This window comes from Sturnira hondurensis, unplaced genomic scaffold, assembly GCF_014824575.4.
Source record: "Sturnira hondurensis isolate 20B ecotype Veracruz unplaced genomic scaffold, ASM1482457v3 Scaffold0006437, whole genome shotgun sequence".
NCBI classification, from domain to species: Eukaryota; Metazoa; Chordata; class Mammalia; order Chiroptera; family Phyllostomidae; genus Sturnira; species Sturnira hondurensis.
The window spans coordinates 21,754-40,207 of record NW_028079068.1 but is presented as its reverse complement, the minus strand read 5'-3'; the positions used below and the strand labels follow the sequence as shown (position 1 = coordinate 40,207).

Sequence of the window (18,454 nt, the reverse complement as noted above, 5' to 3'; positions counted from 1 at the left end):
CTCTGATCCCAATCATATTTGGGGATTAAGGCAAAGGGAGGGGGTGGCAGGGAGGCAGGACCGCCAGCCCTGTAAACTGAGATGTGCCCAGGATTCCTCTGGCCACAATCTGTCTGCCAACCTCAGCAGTGGCCTAAGGAGGAGGCAGAGACATGGGAAGGAGCTGGAGTCACGGCCACCACCGAAGCTCAGGGAGTCTGCTTGGGGCCCCGGCAGACTGCTGCCCACGGCTCGCTCTCCCTGTCCTCAGTTCCCCAGCCCCCTTTCCTTTCACTGTCCGATCCCCAGCGTGACTCTCCCTGCAGCAATACACAGGATGAAACGCATTTTTCTGGTATTCAGGACGTTCGATTGGGGCGATGCCACCCGGACCTCCCGCCCTTTCCTTCTCCAGGTGATGAGGTTGGAGACAGGTAAGGGAACAAACTGCAAAAGGGAATCTGCATGGTACTCAGAAGGCAGCACAATGGACATTTTGTGCACAAGTAGATGGTTGTGCAATTTTGAAATAGGGGGATACAAAAAGTATCAATGAAGTCACTTCTACACAAAGTTGTACAGAATGAAAAATCTGTCTTTTGTTTAAATCAAGAAGCACAAGATTTCAAAGTCAGCAAGCCAAGTGAATTTATAAACTGTATTATGCTGCCACCCAATGGATCCTTGACAAAATCATGGGAACCCTATTGCTGTGTGTGTTGAAACTTCGAAAGAACAAAAAAATGAACAGTGAATCTGGGAGGTGTAAACCTCCAGGACGCCAGGCCACTGCTGAGATCACTGGTTTCCGAACCTTCTGAAAAACAAGGCCTCTTAACGTTAAAAAAGTTAGAGGCACTTGTGACTCTGATCTCTGTTGATTACTAAGTGATAGACGATGAGAGGAAGATAAATGCTACTACTAATTTGATTATATTTTAATGGAATTTGAAACTTGCCATTGAATAATCGAAGTCCAGTTTACAAAGTGCTTACTCTGTGTCAAGCGTTACTCTGAGAATTTTTCATGTGTTTTTAATTTATCTCTATGAAGTCACTTTCTTTCTCTCCTTTTTTAGAAATCTTTTGCTCATTTTTGGGGGGAAAGCTTTTATTTATTTATTTTTAGAGAGAAGAGAAGGAAGGGAGAAAGAGAGGGAGAGAAAATATCAATGTGGTTACCTCTCACGGGGCCCCCACTGGTGACGTGGCCTGCGACCCAGGCATGTGCCCTGACTGGGAATCGAACTGGTGACCCTTTGGTTCACAGCCCATGCTCAATCCACTGAGCCACACCAGCCAGGTATGAAGTCCCTTTTGTTACTATCTGCATCTCACAAATGGAGACACTGAGGCCCAAGGTCACACTGCTACTTAAGGACAGCACAATGCATCACTGGGGAAATACAGTGAAAAACAAAATCTCCGAACTCAGAAGATCCCGTCCCAAGGGCAGAAGAGAAAGAAAATCCTTCCATTATTCAATCAGCATTAAACCAGAACCTGACACACACCCCTGGCATTTCTTTAACAGATCTCCAAGACAAAGAAACCTCAGCCTTTTTACTCAGGCCTGGAGACCCTGCCCATTACAGGCATGTTCTCCAGATGAACAAGGTCTGGTCCTCAAACAAGAGGGCCTGACAGGACCCATAGTTCATCTCAGAGTCACTGGGTAACTGGGGTGTCTGTCCCTCTGTATTTGCTGGTTGGCTTTATCCGAAGGAAAAATAAACTCAGCATATCTTTACGACAGAGAGTCATTTGCAACTTGGTGTGAGCTGTCTGCTCAAAATTAGTCCTAGACGTTTATATTTCAAAGGGATGGCTGCAGGGCATTGAAAAAGGCATCCTGGGTCTTAACCCTGGCAACAGTTCTTTGTCTTTAAAATTTTTTTTTAAATCTTCACCCAAGGATATGGTTTTTTTCCCCCCATTGTTTTTAGAAAGAAAGAAAGGAGGCAGGGGATGGGAGAGGAACATCAATCAGTCGCTTCCTGTATATCTCCTGACCGGGGATCAAACCTGCAGCTGAGGTATGTGCCCTGACCAAGAATCAACCCCGCAACCTTTTGGTGTATGGGACGATGCTCCAACTGAGCCACCAGGACAGGGAGAGTTGTCTGGCTTTTTAAAAGATTTACATACAGCTCTGGTTGGTGTAGCTCAGTGGGTTGAGCATAGGCCTGGGAACCAAAGGGCCACCACAGGTTCAATTCCCAGTCAGGGCACATTCCTGGGTTGCAGTCCAGGTCCCCAGTAGGGGGCGTGCAAGAGGCAACCACACATTGATGTTTCTCTCCTTCTCTTTCTCCATCCCTTCCACTCTCTAAAAATAAGTAAATTTAAAAAAAAAAGATTTACATACATTTCAGAGACAGAGAAAGAACTCACAAGTTTTCTAAAGTAAACGCTCTAAGAAAATGGAGGGGAGGGAAGACTCTCCCCTTATTTTTAACCAGGAGAATTGAGTGTCTGATGTTGAATTTGTGCTCTCCCTTTCAGAGTGGAACGTGGAAAATTGGAGATGAGCGTCCATTGTCCATGGCCCAGTATAGCCTGGCAGCAGCTTCTGCCTATAGGTGATGCACTGGGGGAGGAGGGAGGTCTTCGTGTTAACCTACGGGGGTCCTCTGGTTGCATGAAGATATTTTAATCCCTTTCTAGGAACCTCTGGGACGCAGCTGGGAGCGTGCAGGGCCCCTCTGTGAAGGCACTCAGGGACCGTGGGGAGTGTGCCTGTGTGTGGGGGCTAGTCCAGGAACTAAGAAACGCTCTACAGTTTGAGGTTTGAGTCTCAGTGAGAAGATGAAACAAGACCTTGTGTTTCCTGGAAAAGCCACTCCTTTTTGAGAGTCAAGCCCAGGGAGTGTCAGCCACTAACTGTCACTTCACAGGCCCAGGGCCTGCTGTCCCGCCCTACCTAGCTGGCCCTGTCCCACGGCCCTGCCAGAGAGGACCTGTGGGGCCAGGGGATGGCAGCACTTCCCATTCTGTGGGGCTGGGTGCTCCTGGCTGCTGTGAGGACAGGTCAGAGCCAGGCAGAGAAAGCCACTCAGTGGGTGGACAGAAGGAAGGCAGGACAGGGTCCCTGGGACACCAGGGGGCACAGAAGGTTTTGCTTCCTGGTCCCAGCCTGGCCCGGGTCCTCCCAGACACAGTCTCTTGTCCTGAGAAAGTATCCTTTCCATTCCCTGGTGCCTCCTATTGGCATCACTCAGGGGACCCCCGCGTCAGGATTTGGCTGCCCTGGTTATTTCTGGGGGTGACCTCCCGCCTAACCAGCCTGTGTATTTCAGGGGCCACTTCAAGCTTGATGGAGCAAAAGCCCAAGTGGGCCCTGGTGCGACTCGGACGGGCTGAAATGCTGCAATGCTTTCTGAAGGATACCCAGTACCCCTGGATGAGCTGGTACCAGCAGGATCTCCAGGGGCAACTCCAGGTGCTGGCCACTCTGAGGTTTTCTGGGGACAAGGAGGTCGTATCCCTTCCTGGAGCAGATTACCAGGTCATGCGCGTGGATGACAAGGAGCTGAGGCTGCACGTGGCCAATGTGACACAGGGCAGAACCCTGTACTGCAGCTGCAGCAAAGACACAGTGAGAAACCCTCCTTGGACAAATGAATAAAAACCTCCCGGGTTCCCACCCACAGGCCTAAGCTCCTCCTCCTCTGCCACTACCTACAGCCCCTGAGCCTGCTTGTTTCTCCCCCCCCCCCCCACCCCGCCCCTACTGCATGTGGACTCAGCCGGCATCACAGCACAGGGGTGGCCCACAGGCTCTGGAGGACTCGCCTGCAGGCCTTGCTCTGCCATCTGTGAGCTGTGGGGGAAGATGTCTTCTCTCTGAAACTTAGTTTCTGAGTCTGTACAGGCAGTAACTCTACCCAGCTCAGAGGGCCCTGTGAGGATTAAACATCCCAGTTCAGGCAAAACCTTTAGTATAAGACACAGGTACACGGGAAACACTTCAATGAGCATTAGCTCTTGTCCACACAGTCTGCACACAAGAAACAAGCATATTGCACGTTCATACCGATCTCAATGTCCAGAGGGCACTGGAAAGAAACCTGGAGGAATTCTGGGAGCTCAGAAAGGGGAGAATAAATGTCTCAAACTGTGGCCCCCATTCGCACCCCCAGAATAAATAAACACCCACTTTTCCAATTAGATACCTATTCTCAGTGCTCACCACCGCCTCAGCTTCTCACACCCCCCATCTCAGATTGATCAGTACTTAAAAGTAAGATCCTCCAAGAGGGCCTCACTTGCAAAGGTCCAGGATCCGGAATCCACAGTGGAGGTCTTCCCAACATCATTTAAAAAGCCACCGCTCAGGGCCGGCTCTGCACCGGAAGTCAGGGGAGGTCAGGGCTAGGCCAGACCCCCGCAAACATTCGGGAACCCGCAGCCAAGAGGTGCATTGTGGGAGAGGCCCAGATCCTGAGAACTCTGCAGAGCCTGGAGGCAGGCATGCTACAGGAGCAGAGCCACTCTGCTTCCAGTTCGGAGATTCTCCATCCCAAAGGAGCAGGTAACTGGGGTGTGAGGTGGGCATGAGTGAAGACGAGGCGCGGCAAAGGCACTGCCCTCTCTCATGGTGGGGTGGGCTGTGCAGAGGGCCTGCAGATGCGCTTTCCTCTGACTACGCCCTTTCCGTTTCGTAGGCCCTCTTGCCCCTTTCCTCCTTTGTGTAGAGAGGGGCACTTTTTCCACTCCGGGGCGCCATCTGCCCACAGTTCGCCATTATCTGCACAGACAGAGGGCCACAGGCATTGCTCTTCTCTCACCCCCCCTCTCAGGTGTTGTGGGGAACACCCACCCCTCTAGAGGCAAAGACAGTAGTGGGAGGAGGTCCAGAGGCTGGCCCGGAGCCCGGGGGCCATTTTGATGCCTGTGTTCTCACCTTCCTCCAGGAAGGGTACCTTTATTTTGGAACACCTTCCCTGGGAGGCCCTTGGCCACCAAGAGGCTGTTTGATACCGAGGAGATGGCAGGCCAGAGAGACCCTGGGCAACCCGCTTTTCTTCGAAAGCTGAGGCCCCCTGCTGGTACCTCTTGAAACTACTACAGCCGAGCATCTCTGGCTGGCGTGACGGAATCCACCATTGCCCTGATGGGTCCCCTTTAACTTCGGTCCCTGAGACTACCCCGATGCAGTTCTGCTCACCGAATACCATTGCCCACCCTTGGGCTAATCACCATTGCCCATGGTGATTAGCCCTCCCAGACTGACAGATGCTAGGACTTCAAACGACGCTTTTTGTTGCTGTTACTGGTATAGCTTTTAGTTGATTGTTTATAGTTTGGTTGTGCTTTGCCATCCAATCTGAGAATGTTTTGCTTTTTAAATTTTAAAACATTTTTTCAATTACAGTTGACACTGAACTTTGTATTTAACACACAGTGCTTTTTTCATTGAGTGAATCATGCTATCTAACTCCTCTTACTGAGATGTTTCCATGCCTCTGGTTCTGTTTTGCTTGTTAGTTTATTTTTGTTCATTAGGTTCCTCTTATAGGTGAGAGCATGCGGTATTTGGTATTTGTCTTTCAGTATCTGGCTTATTTCACTCAGCATAGTGCTCTCCAGTTCCAGCCATGCTGTCACAAAGGCTAGGAGTTCCTTTTTTCTTTTGCTGTGTAGTATTCCATTGTGTAAATGTACCACAGTTTTTTTATCTACTCATTTACCCATGGGCATGTAAGCTGTTTCCAGCATTTGGCTACTGTAAATAGTGCTGCTATGAACATAGGGGTGCATAAGGTCTTTTGAATTGGTGTTTTGGGATTCTTAAGAGTATATGACCAGCACTGGAATTGCTGGGGAAAAGTCCAATTTTTAGTGTTTCGATGAAGTTCTATACTGTTTTCTACAGGAGCTGTACCAGTCTTCATTCCCACCAACAGTGTACTAAGGTTCCCTTTTCTTCCCATCCTGGCCAACACTTATTGATTTATTAATGATGGCCATTCTGACTGGCACGAGGTGATATCTCATTGTGGTTTTAATTTGCATTTCTTTGATGGCTAGTGATGTTGAACATCTTTTCATATGTCTATGAGTCATTTGTATGTCCTCCATGGAGAAGTGTCTATTCGAGTCCTTTGCCCACGTTTTAATTAGATTGTTTGTCTTCCTGGTGTTGAGTTGTATGAGTTCTTTATATATTTTGGAGATCAAGCCCTGTCTGATGTGTCATTGGCAAATATGTTCACCCATACAGTCAGTTCCCTTTTCATTTTGATGGTGGTTTCTTTAGCGGTGCAGAAGCTTTTTAATTTGATGTAGTCCCATTTGTTTATTTTTTCTTTATTTCCCTTGACCTAGAAGATATATCAGCAAAAATATTGCTATGTGGAATATCTGAAATTTTACTTCCTATGTTTGTCTCTGGGACTTTTCTGGTGTCACAATTTACATGTAAGTCTTTTATCCATTTTGAGTTTATTCTGGTGTACTCCACTTTAGTTTCTCATTTAATACTTTCAAATACTTGGGATTCAACAGGGCCAGGTAGGAATAGACAGAATTATCCTGATCAAATCTAATTGTTTGGAGGAAAAGCAATATATTTTCTGAGTGTGTAAATCTGATTCTGCTACACAGTTATCCCAAAATTCGGATTAGTTTTAAGACTGTGGGATTCTAGAACCAGCAGGTGAATATAGCCACCTGAGACAACTGTCTGTTGATTCGCCTTTGTCTCAGTCATTCACCAAATTAAGCAATAAGTGTGTAGACTGTCTACTTAGTTTCCAGTACTTTACTAGATATGGAGTGACATTCAAGACACATAAGGCATGTTTCTTCCCCTTGACTTCCTCCAAATTTTATCCCTCTTCTTTCCTTCCTTATTCTTTCTTTCATTTAGGAGGTCCTCAGAGAGCAGAAAGCATGAATTTAAAATTTCCCTGGCAGTCCTGAGAAGCAGAGAAAGATGTATAATAACAAACATCTTTATTATAATTCATAATAATAAAGATGAGCATGGAGCAGGCACACAGCCTGTGTTTATGGCCCATCGGCCACCACTTCAGGGCCTCTGAGCATGAGAGGAACAGGGTCTGTGAAGGTAGGGGCTTACATACAGGTGGCCTGGGGAGAAGGGAGTTGATAATAGGTTAATAATTATCAGGGATTTCAGGATCCACTCAGGTCTCCTGAGTTTATACAAATATGCATTAGCTCCCTGCTTGAGCATACCGATGGGTGCTTGTTAAATATAAACTGATAAGGTTTGGGGATCCCGGCTTTTAAGACTTGGTAATGGTAGTTTTAGGGGGTATTCCCTCACTCAATGTTCTCTGAGTCCTATCTTGATGTCATTAGGATTTGAGGAGGCTAATGAATGATACCCCTATTTTCTCACATAAGTTCTGAATAAATTGAGAGAGATAAAGGAGTAAGCAGGTAGAGAGGGAAATTTCTAGCAAAGTTACTTAAAGAGCTGGTAGAGAGTATGGCTTAGATATGTGGCAACGTCTGGATTCCCAAGGCTACAAGTTAAAGTTAGAAAGACGGAACACTATCCAGTTAGTAATGGATTTCATTGTATTTACATAACTAAAAAGCAAAGAAACAAAACGCCTAACATATTTGATACTAGTGGACTGATGTGAGTCAGCAAAACTGAGTTACATTGACTAGTTCAATGCCCCTTGATTGAAGGGGAGCCTGCCTGGGTACCTGAGAGAATGGACCCTGTTCTGACATAGTCTTCCTGCTAGCCTATATAAAAATAACCTGAGCCTATTTACTTGGCAACTTGTGCTCTAGGAACAAGAACATAGCTAATTTTTGGAGGGATCCTGGATCAGAATTAGTACTAATTTGTGCTGGTGGTAGTCATGGGGGAGACTTACTATCCATGCGATCCATTGGTCAGGGTGAGGCTTATAGAAACTGATGAATAAATGGATTTTTAACCTAAGTCTTTCAGAGAGTAATTTTAAAAAATTTAGAATTTTTTTCCCTATCTCCTATGTACACTGTAGTAGGGGGTGGGAGCTGTATGTTTCTTCTACAACCGATAGAACCTCTTCAACTACTACAATCACTGCCTGGTGTCTGAAGTGAGGGCTTTTGTTGGAGGAAGGTCTAAGAGGAAATTAGTGAAGTTTCCCATTAGTAAATCTAAAGCATGAGCACATTGCAGTGATGGGAACTGCCAACACAGCCTTGCAGTTTGCTGGCTGATAATTTCTATCATAATTCCATTCAGTACTTCAGCATGGGCAAACCAAAAGAATAACGAGGAACGATTGTGTTTGATTACTGGGTAGTCAGGAAGTAACAATTATAGTTATTATTCCATATGTAGCCTCCTTACTAGAGCAAATCTGGTCATTCACATTTGGTATGCAACTGTTCACCTAGAAAGTACATTTTGTACATTGTCTTTGAGAAGCTCAGAATTAATTAGCTTTCAGTTGTCAGGGGCAGCATTGTATTTTTACCTCCATGCTCAGGCAATCACTGTTACTCTGGCCCTGAACTTGACAGTCTCAAAGGGTACCATACTGGTCTGTTATACTGATGATACTGTGTTGATCAGACTAGATAACAGGAAGTAGCAGGTTTCCTGGATGTTTTGCAAAGACAGATATATGGTAGGGATACAAGCAGTGAAAATGTTGTCACCTGCTTCTACAGTGAAACTTGTGGGTGGATGTTGGGTTCTTCCACTGAAATGAACATGCTGCTGTACCCTGTGCTCTCTATTATTAGGAATGCTGCCTGAAGGCCTCTACATTTTATAAGCAAAATATCTCTCATTAGGATATTATTCTCTAAGCCATTTAATGAGAGATTTAGGAAGTTGCTAATTTAGTGTGAGACTAAGTCAGAAAAGACTATCCACCCAGCATAGGTGTCGAAGTCCAATTGGCTCTGTTTCTTGGGTTTAAAGTCAGTAGATTTGGTAGTGCCAGAAGTATCTTGAGCCTGCCAAATGAAGCTCATGGAAAAGCCTAACAGGAAAATCAGAACAGGAATCTCTACACAGGGCAGCAAAGTCACGCTCCTTTCTCCTCTTTGGGAAATGGCCTCTGGTTTGTTACTGCGGTCCGGTGGAGACTAAATGCCTGACTCCACATCACCAGGTGGCCATGGAATGTGCTCTAGGTGGGGCTGCCTCTCTGCCATCAACTTGGGTGGACTCAGCAGCGCTCCATCTTCAACAAGAAGCATAAATGGAACAAAAGTGAATGAGGCCCCGAAGGTCCAAATAAGTTGCATAAGCAATTCCTCTGGGCCATCTTTCTTCAACCCACACCTCAAGACGTTTCCATGAACAGTTCACTGAGGATGAGAAGATGTCACCTCGTGTATGAATGGTTCTGTCTGCTCTATTGCTGCCCACCACATGTGTACTTCTGTGATGTTAAAACCCCTCAGAGGGATGCCCTGAAGGAAAGGGAAAAGAAATCTTCTCAGGGAATGGAAATTTAATCAGCATATCTAGTTGTTCTCTTCCTGGAGGTCTAGATGTATAGGGATTTCTGGGGAGTGGCTAATGCTCAGAGGGCATGATGGAGGGAATGAGGATATGCTCTTTGAAAAGAATTATGTAGTATGGGTTGTCAGGGTCAGCTTTTGCAGGAGAATAATTGTATCCAATGAGAATTCTCACCAAAATGCTCTCACTTAAGAAGACGTGGATAATCAGATGGACAAACTGGTCTGCTCTGAAGTTTTTTCTCATTTTTCCAAGTGTTTTTCATGGCTTCATAAACCAAGGGAACAATGGGACCAAGTAGGAGACCTCTTGCAAATCTCAGCTGGCTCCGTGTCTGCTAAAGACCCCATTTGCAGTGTCAGTGAACGAGCTCAGCCCCGATCTATTGCTGTAGCCCAGGTAACCCACCAGCCAGGTGGGGGGAGTAGGGCCCTGTCCTCACTAAAAATGACATATTCTAGACTTGGGTTTTATTTCCCTTGCCATCCTCACCCTCAGGCCCAGAATTAACTGAATGCCTTATCTATTCCACAAAAAAGGAATGCATTTTCCAACCAAAGAAGTGCCCATGGTAGTGCCCATCCAGCAAGCTGATGCCCATGGAATTCAGTGCCCCTAACAAATACTTCCTCACCTAGACTCATCAGGGTTTATAAGTCACCAGGATGACCTACTGAAATCTTAGCACCACTTCAAGCTGGGAAACACCTCCTGAGGCTGAGGTGCTCACCTGCAAAAACCACCTGTTTCTCTCAAAGCAAAACTTTCGGTCATAACTTACATAGAGGTGAAGCTCTCACAAATGAACTTAATAACCCGTATTCAAAATGTTGCTTTTCAACACTGCACACTGGGCCTCATTGCCTTAGAGGTTTTAGGACCATAGAGAAGACAGAGTTTACTGCTGTAACTTCTTCCGTCCTAAGCCCCAGGGAACTTTCGTATTAACCTCTTCTGGCTCAGGTCCCTGCGCAGAATCCCGCAAAACGAATGACCAGAATCTCTGCCTGGTGTAGTCGTAAAGACGAGGAGAAACAAAATGCAATACCTCCCACAACCCCCCTCCTTAAGCCCTTTCTCCTCATCTGTACTTCTGGTTAGCTCACTCCCTGTCATTCTGCGTTTTTCCTGCTGGCGTGCATGAGTCGCACATGTTCAATTCAGTGCAAGTAGTAGGGCTTTTGACACCCAAAATGGCTACTGAGTGGCCTGTTTTCTCAATAAATCTGCGATCAGTTTGTTAGAGAAACACTATCCCCACTTCATAAACTTCAGCTGCCTAGGGGATATTGAGTTTGCTATCTTCACTGAGATAGGAAGGAGAAGGGCTGCCACGTATCATCACAGCACAGGTATGCACTAGTCACCTTCCCTGTGGGCAGAAGAGACAGGGATGCAGGGTGCAACCTGAGGAGTCTATTTAGGTTTGACTCTGAGGCTGGGCATGGGCACAGGCTGCATCAAATGGTTCAGAGTTCCAGCCATGAGAGCTCAGTTGTTATGAATTGTGTTTTCAATCCAGGGTACGTAGTTAAAGATTCTGGTATAGATGCCAACATCCGCTCTCAAAACACATCCATCTGCAAAATTTAGGATTCCTTGAAGTATCCCATTGCAAACTGCCGGGGCCCCCATGACTTCCTGCCAGGAAAAAAAAAAAGAAACCAGGTCATCGTCTGGCAAAAGGTATAAGGAACAAAACGGGAACAGGACGGTGTGAAGAGCGGCTTACCTTGCAGGGCAGCCTTCTCCCTGGCACAATGCCCAAGCACAGCATGCTTTCTGTGATGTTGTGGCTTTTATAGGCGTTGTGGCACTCAGCCTTGGGGACAACGGAGATGTTCACGCTCTGCAGGGAGTCAGGTTCCTTGGCTAGAGGAAAGAGAGGTTGAATGTTTGTAAGCATGATTAGATAGATGCCTTCTTCTCTCCCTCCCCTCTGTTTCAACACACTTGTCCCAGCAGAAAGGAAAGGAGGTCCAACATGGAGAGAAATCAGAACTGTGGCCACTGAGACAATGGGGATTGTCATGATACAAGTGTCTGTCTCCTTACAAAACAGATTAAACTCTTAGAAGTTATATGTAAACCTGAGAGATCTCTGCAATGGCACGAAAGAAATTACTTGAAAGATTTCTGGAAATGTAAACATTTAAAGAATGTTCTTTGAGATGGAATTTTACTTATTTATTCAGGTTTTAGGTTTTATTACTTGTCCCCTATTTTAAATTCATCACCGACTCCTTTTCAGTTTATTCATTGAAAGCTATCTGCCTTGGCCCTGACCAGTGTGGCCTAGTTGGCTGGGTGTCATCCCACAAAGCGAAAGGTCAAGGGTTTGATTTCTGTCAGGGCACATGCCTGGGCTGCAGATTCAGTCCCCAGTTGGGGCGCATGCGAGAGGCAATTCATCAATGTTTCTCTCTCACAGCGATATTTCTCTCCCTCACTTTCTCCCTCCCTCCCTTCCTCTCTAAAAAAATAAATAAAATCTTTTAAAAAATGAATTATATTGGACTTGCAAGGTTGTGTACATTTAAGGTATACATGTTGATTTGATACATTTACATAATGCAATATGATGGCCATGGTAGCCATGGTGAGCATCGATATCACATCACATAATCAACATTGCTTATTTGTGGTGGGAATAATTAAGATCTAGTCTCTTAGCAGGTCCAATGATAATACAATACTATTGTTTATATTCAGTATACTGTGTATTGGATCTCCAGAACCTGCTTCTCTGCCAGTTGCTACATGTGTATTTTTTTGTTTAAAGAAATGTAGAGTCCTCCCACCTTAGTTTTTTAATTGTTAGGTCAAAAAAATCCATAATCTGCTAAAAAATGATTTTTTAAGCCCATAAAACTAGAATTTAACACAGGGTCTCCTGATTCCTAATTCAAGTGAGTTTCTTTATATCAATGGTTTACAAATACTGTGGACTGCTCAGGCCCATAACAAAGTTTTTTTAATGTAATAAAATGAGAAAAACAAGACAAAATAATATTAATACATATGTTAGGGGTCTTGCCAAGGACTTTTTATTGGAAAGAAGTATTTTATTTTGAGATCTTATTTTTCTAATGGGAGTGTGTTTATATGAATGTCTTTATTTGTAAATGGTGTATTCTTGAAAAGAAGATGTTTAAAGTTCTTTATTTTAGTTTTTTAGTCTGGCAGTAATTGTGTAGGTCAACATTTCTTCTGGAAATGTTTTTTTTTTAATTAAAAAATTTCAGTTACATTTGACATTAAATATTCTTTTGTATTAGGTTCAGGTGCATGGCATATTGTATGTCTGCAAATTCATTTTCAAAAACTGCTTGCTTCGCTATTTTATGAGCCAGATCCAAATCAGCTAGATCTCTTTTTGTAAGTCTCCGCTCTTTGGTAAACACAAGGAACCAAACATACCACTCACGAGAGGGACATTAGCTTACTTTCGAGACTCAAATTGACTCTCAGAAGATCAAAGACTTTCTGCCTGTCTAGAGGACACTGTGATAAGTGAAAGACGGCGGGCACAAGAAGGCAAATCCTGCATGATCTCACCGAAACATGGAATGGAAACACGCTGAACTCGTGGAAACAGAGACTAGTACGCCAGTCGCTGGGGCCAGGGGAGGAGGGTGTGGAGGCACACTGGCCAAAGGGCACAAACTTTCCATTATAAAGTGAATAAGTTATGGGGGTTTAATGTACAGCATGGTGACTACAGTGTATAATAGTATATTGTGCATTTTGTAATTCTTACCGCACACGTACACACATGAGCAGACACATAATGTGTGTATATATATCAAAATGTGTACATACATCAAAACATGGCATTGTATGCAATATAAGCATTTTTGTCAACCATCCGTCAATAAAGCTAGGAAAAAAAACAATTTCTACTCTGTGAAATATTGAAAACAACATGCATCGAGATCCGAAGGTATTTGGTGAAGATTGGTTAACGAAGGTCTGAGTGATGGCACCATTATTAGGATATGTGTGTAGCCACTCCTTGGCTTCTAGAAAAGGAATGTAGAGATGGGTGGATGAATATAATTGGACAGTCTTATTTAAAATGACTCTCCTCCCGTACTGTGGTGTCTGTTGGATGATATATGTTAAATAGGCTCAAATAAGTTACTCAGAAGCCAGATTCTATCAGTGATTTTTCCTGAGGGACATTATCATAGTTCTGCTTTCGTTATAGTTCAATCAGCACCGCTTCCCCAGTGTTTTCACAGCTATATTGATTCACAGCTACAGTTGATTCGAGTTTGGATGAAAATTTTGGAATGGGATGGGAGCAGACAGCACAGAATCTGGACAAAAGAAAGCTGTCTTAACTAAGTTTTTTTTTTTTTATGGAATCTGAAAAATGCGACCTAGAAGAGAGCTTAGAATGTGTAGTTCAGTGGTTTCCAATTATACATGGGAGGCTTTTACTGAAAAAAGTCATCAGGGCTATTTTTTGATTTCCTGAATAAATGGGAGAGTGTTCAGAATGTTATCCTTTCAAAGGGTTTCAGAAATATTTTTCTTAAATTTGTAATTATTTGTCTGTATCACAGTCTTGCATACGGGAAGTCTGCCTGATTAAGCACAATATTATGTATATACCTCATGTTTAATACATAAATATTTTTGATGCTGTTTCAAGGCTCTAAGTTTCTTGATTGCCTGGAATAGTTTAAAAACATCTGATATAGTGTGTGCCACCCTTTTGAGTCAAGACAACTGAGATCCAAGGTGAAGTGGCTCACTGTCATGCAGCAAATTCGGGCCAGAATACAAATGTCTTCCCTCCACTAACACCATTGCTGTCGCCTATGGAAGTGAAGATGGTAGAAAGATACTGTGGGGGTGGGGGAGCTCGAAGGACCCCTTCAGTGAGGCGTAGGGAAAGGGGAAAGGAGATGGAACGGGTGAATAACGAGGTTAGGAGAAAGAGCTGGGGAGACGAGCAGAGGGAGGCCAGGAATGGACAAGGGATAGCAGTGTGTCGGATGCCGAGAGAGGATCGTCTCGACGTCACTCACAGAGGTCGCATCTGTTGTAGCCCCAGGTGGAGACAGTGCACACAGCATTTTCGGTGGCAGGTTCTCGGGGCAGGCTGATCAGTTTCACGTAGTCGTTGACTTCAACGTTTCTTTCCAGCTTGATTAACCTCAGGTTATTCTCAATAGACGTGATCAAGAAGTACGGATGATTTATCATCTTCTCACCCCCAACCACCTGCACATTTCGTTCAGTGTGGCTTGAGGGGTTGGTAACCCCCAGTATCACCCTAAGGTTCCTAGAACAACATAGGGGTTCTTGAGAGGGATGGACAGAGCTGGCTCACCCACCCGTCTGGGCCTTTATTAGCTCCTCCCTGCAGACTTACTTCTCTGCTCCTGAACATCCCCAGAAGGTCTCTCCAACCCCATGTGATTAATAGGCAGCAGTCCCAGGTGGGGGTCTCGGGCTGGGTCTGACCTGAGAACCCCAAATGTGAAGGGGCACTGGGGGCTTATGACTCACGGTAAATTGCAGTTGGCAGAGGTAATCACCCACAGTGGGTGGATCAGGACCCCAGCACAGGGCAAGTAATCAGATTTCAAGTAGGCCAGGTAGGGGGGAGTGATTGTGTTCATGTAATCTGGGTCATAGGTCAAAGCACCTGGAAAGAGAAACACAGACGGAAAATTCTGAGGTGTTTTTTCAGGAATCAGTTGAAAAAAAACAAAGGAAAATGACTAAATAGACCCAAGTTTTGTCTGTCTTTCTCACCAGTACCTTTAACTGTGAGCTGAATTTGTAAGCTCGTTTCTTTTGTTGTAAACTATAAAAAAACAATAGAAATGTATTTATTTCAAAAGGTGAAAGACGTTTTCCCTTTTAGTTGTAGTAAATAGCCTTGCAGTGAAAACACAAGTTTTTTCAAATACCTTCCACAACTCAGTGGGCATATGTTAAATCAACTCACAAAGAACAGAACTATTTTGACCATTTTTAGAATGCTCTGACCGATCTCATCCCGTCCTCTCAACAACCATACAAGGCAGAGTGACGGAAGTGCCACTTAAAGAACAGACCAAGTGCTAACAGAGCCAAAGGAGGGACAGTCATCTGTTGTTCAACAAGAAACTGTTGAGGACCTGGTGTGTGCCAGGCTCACACAGCCTCTGAGGGGCTTGGGCTGCCTGGGGAATAAGACAGAGAGATATCCCTGCTCTCACATTCTAGTGAGAGGGGACACTCAACAACAGCAACCACAATCATAAGTGAATGACGCAGTATGCTAGACAGTGATCAGTGCTTTGGAAAAAGTAGAAGGAGAGAGGGGAAGGTAGTAGCAGGGAGATGTGTGTGCACATGTGTGTGGGAGGCACTGTGTGGTATCACGTCAGTAGACAGGGTAGACCTCATGGATGTGAGGGGTGAAAAATGAAATGAAGCTGGGGAAAGGAGACATTGTATTTTGCTGGGTATAATGTGCACCTTTTGCCAAAAATTTTGAGGGAAAAATAACAATGTGTGTTATACATAAGTGTAATGAGTACAATGCATGGGTATAATAATCCCAGTTTTGTGTGCACAAAATGTGGGTGTACATTATACACAGCAAAATACGGTAATCAGATGTCTGGGGAACAGGATCCCAGGCAGAGGATGCAGCTGGAGGAGAGTCCTAACACCTGCTTAAGGAGCATGGCAGAAGCTGTTGTGGCTGACATGGTGAGTGAGGGGGAGAAGGAGGGAAGCCGAAGGAGTGATGTGGGCGGGGCTTTGTAGAGTGTTGTAAGGTTGTGGGCTTGTCTTCTGAGAGAAATGGGGTGTGTGGTGTGTGATAAAAGAGGGATGATAGTTTCCTTAGGGAGAAGTGTTGAGTGTAGGTGTATAAAGCAGAGAGGCCTGTTACAATGTGGTAATCCAAGCAAGAGATGGTAGCTTGGACCATGGTGAGCAGTGGAGGTGGTAAGATGTGATTGGATTCCGGATTTGTTTAGAAGACCGTGTCAACAAAATTGTCCAAACAGTATGAACGTGGTATGTGAGAGAAAGAGGACCTCTGATTATCTCCACGGCTTTGGCCTGAATAATTGGACCCATGCCTAGACTAGACCCCCAAACCCTTGAATGCTCTTCTGGGTCCAGTATTTGGACCCCTGCTTTCACCCCCCACCTCCACTTCTCATCGTCTTATACTAAAGTCAGTCTTGTTCTGGACAGGCCGAGGGGCAGCTCTCCTAAGGAGGAGGTCCAGTATCAGGGTGCCAATATCCATGCCTCCCCCCAAAGTGTACAATAGTCAATCTGGAGTGAGGCAGGCAGATAATGTCACAGCCTGGTGGGGATGGAGGCAGTGTTGAGGGATAGGGAATCAAGCTACCCTTGCAGTCTGGGATGTTGTTCCTGTCTTTATCCACCTTTCCTTTGCTCCTAGGATTTCTCTTTGGCCAGTAGAGAAAAATGAGAAGACACTCACCAGGCAGGTTCAAGGTCACCCAGAAGAGGATAAACTTCATAATGATGCCAAAAGTCTTTTCGAAGAATAAGGTTCAGCTCCAGGTCTCTGGAAGGGATGAAGAGAAGAGAGAGAGAGTAAAGGACTAAATAAGATAAGGCAGGATGGGGTTCTAGGGTTAGAAAAAACCATCATCTGAATTCTTGCAGGGGCAGGATTCAGTTCAAGAAGGGCTGTTTGTCCGTCAGAGTAGGTTGTGGTTGGTGTCAAGCATCAGAAGGACAAGAACAGAGATCAGGTGACTTGGGTCAAGACATGGTAGAGAACAGCTCAGTGTTTTGCTCTCTGTCAGATTCGAAAGTCCCTAATCCGAGAGACGTGGAAGCTCACAGTGCGTCCACAGCCTTCTCCCCTCTGGCCCCTGCTTTGCCAAACTCTGAAGTCATATCCCTCTCTGAACTGCCTTCAGGGTGCTGGCCCCACCCGTCTATGTGATGCAGGCCTCTGGCTGTGTGCCGCTGACACACATCTCCGGTGGCTGTAACCCGGAGTCCTGTGCTGATTTCAGCCCCTGTGTCTGACTGCACACCACCTCGACACACATTAGCCCTTCCCTTCGTGTCTCTACTCACGCCTTTGTTTATTCAACCAGCAAGACCGTAATTTATATTACATGTCAGATTTGTGTGAGTTTCTGCACTTACTGTGGAGGATGCTTAAGTGGGAAGACACTGTTTCTGCCTTGGGGCACAGAGTTAAGGACACTTTTGTCTAAGCGTGTGTAAGGAAGGAGAACCCAGAGACTACCCGCTACTCAGGGCTGAGAGAAAGGGACGGAGCTTGTCTGGCATAAAAGGGAGAGAAAAAATAATTCAAGAAGAAAGAAAGGGCCCTGACTTTTGTGGCTCATTGGATTGAGTGCCAGCCTGCAAACCAAAGGGTTGCCAGTTCTATTCCCTGTCAGGACACACGCCTGGGTTGCCGGCCAGGTCCCCAGTAGGGGGCGCATGAGAGGCAACTACATATTGATGTTTCTCTCTCTTTCTCCCTCCCTTTCCCTCTTTCTAAAATACATACATGCATACATACATACAATCTTTTAAAAACTATTAAATAAGAAAGAAAGGCTTCTGTAAAGGCATGAACATGTGAAATGACATGGTGAGTTCGTGGATCTATGGGCATTATAAGAATGTTAAGAGCTGGGAGGAGAGACAAGCAGGACTGAGTCATAAAAAGCCTTCTTATATAAGACTTGCATATTTAAGCCTTGCAGAAGTCTTCACTGTGTAGATCAGAAGCCAATAAATTCATTATTAACAAAATCCTATTGAATATTGTGGAGGACAGACCTGACTGTGTTTTATGGCCTGAGTAATCCTCAATTGCCTCCCCTTGAGTATGAGTGGTACCTATGACTTGCCTTTGACTAATGGCACCTGGCAAAAATTATGGGATGTCCTCCCCATGGTTATGTTTATGTATATGCCTCCACTTGCTAGCATGCAAAGAGAGATTCTTCTCACTGGCTTGATGAAGAAAGACCACTTGGCAAAGAACTCTGT

The 18,454-nt window shown here is 45.1% G+C and overlaps 1 protein-coding gene and 1 gene segment (V, D, J or C); one reads left to right on the top strand and one right to left on the bottom strand.

The window, feature by feature from the left end:
- Positions 1-2,801: 2,801 nt before the first annotated feature.
- LOC118989220 (T-cell receptor beta chain V region E1-like) lies at positions 2,802-3,613 on the top strand. The segment is given in 2 exon segments: positions 2,802-3,009; positions 3,279-3,613. Coding segments are annotated over 2 exon segments (384 nt in total).
- Positions 3,614-10,930: 7,317 nt separating this feature from the next.
- PRSS58 (serine protease 58) lies at positions 10,931-16,950 on the bottom strand. Its single transcript, XM_037049301.1, has 5 exons — positions 16,911-16,950; positions 14,963-15,101; positions 14,479-14,735; positions 11,172-11,311; positions 10,931-11,080 (listed from the first exon to the last, which is right to left on the bottom strand). The coding sequence occupies exons 1-5, from the start codon at positions 16,948-16,950 to the stop codon at positions 10,931-10,933; spliced, it is 726 nt and encodes a 241-aa protein (XP_036905196.1).
- Between the last annotated feature and the right edge of the window lie 1,504 nt (positions 16,951-18,454).

Coding starts and splice junctions, on each gene's coding strand:
- PRSS58 (XM_037049301.1), bottom strand. CDS start 16,950: ATGAAGTTTATCCTCTTCTGGGTGACCTTGAACCTGCCTG. Junction 14,736..14,962: donor TCTGCCAACTGCAATTTACC/GTGAGTCATAAG, acceptor ATGTTGTTCTAG/GAACCTTAGGGTGATACTGG. Junction 11,312..14,478: donor CTACAACAGATGCGACCTCT/GTGAGTGACGTC, acceptor TCTTTCCTCTAG/CCAAGGAACCTGACTCCCTG.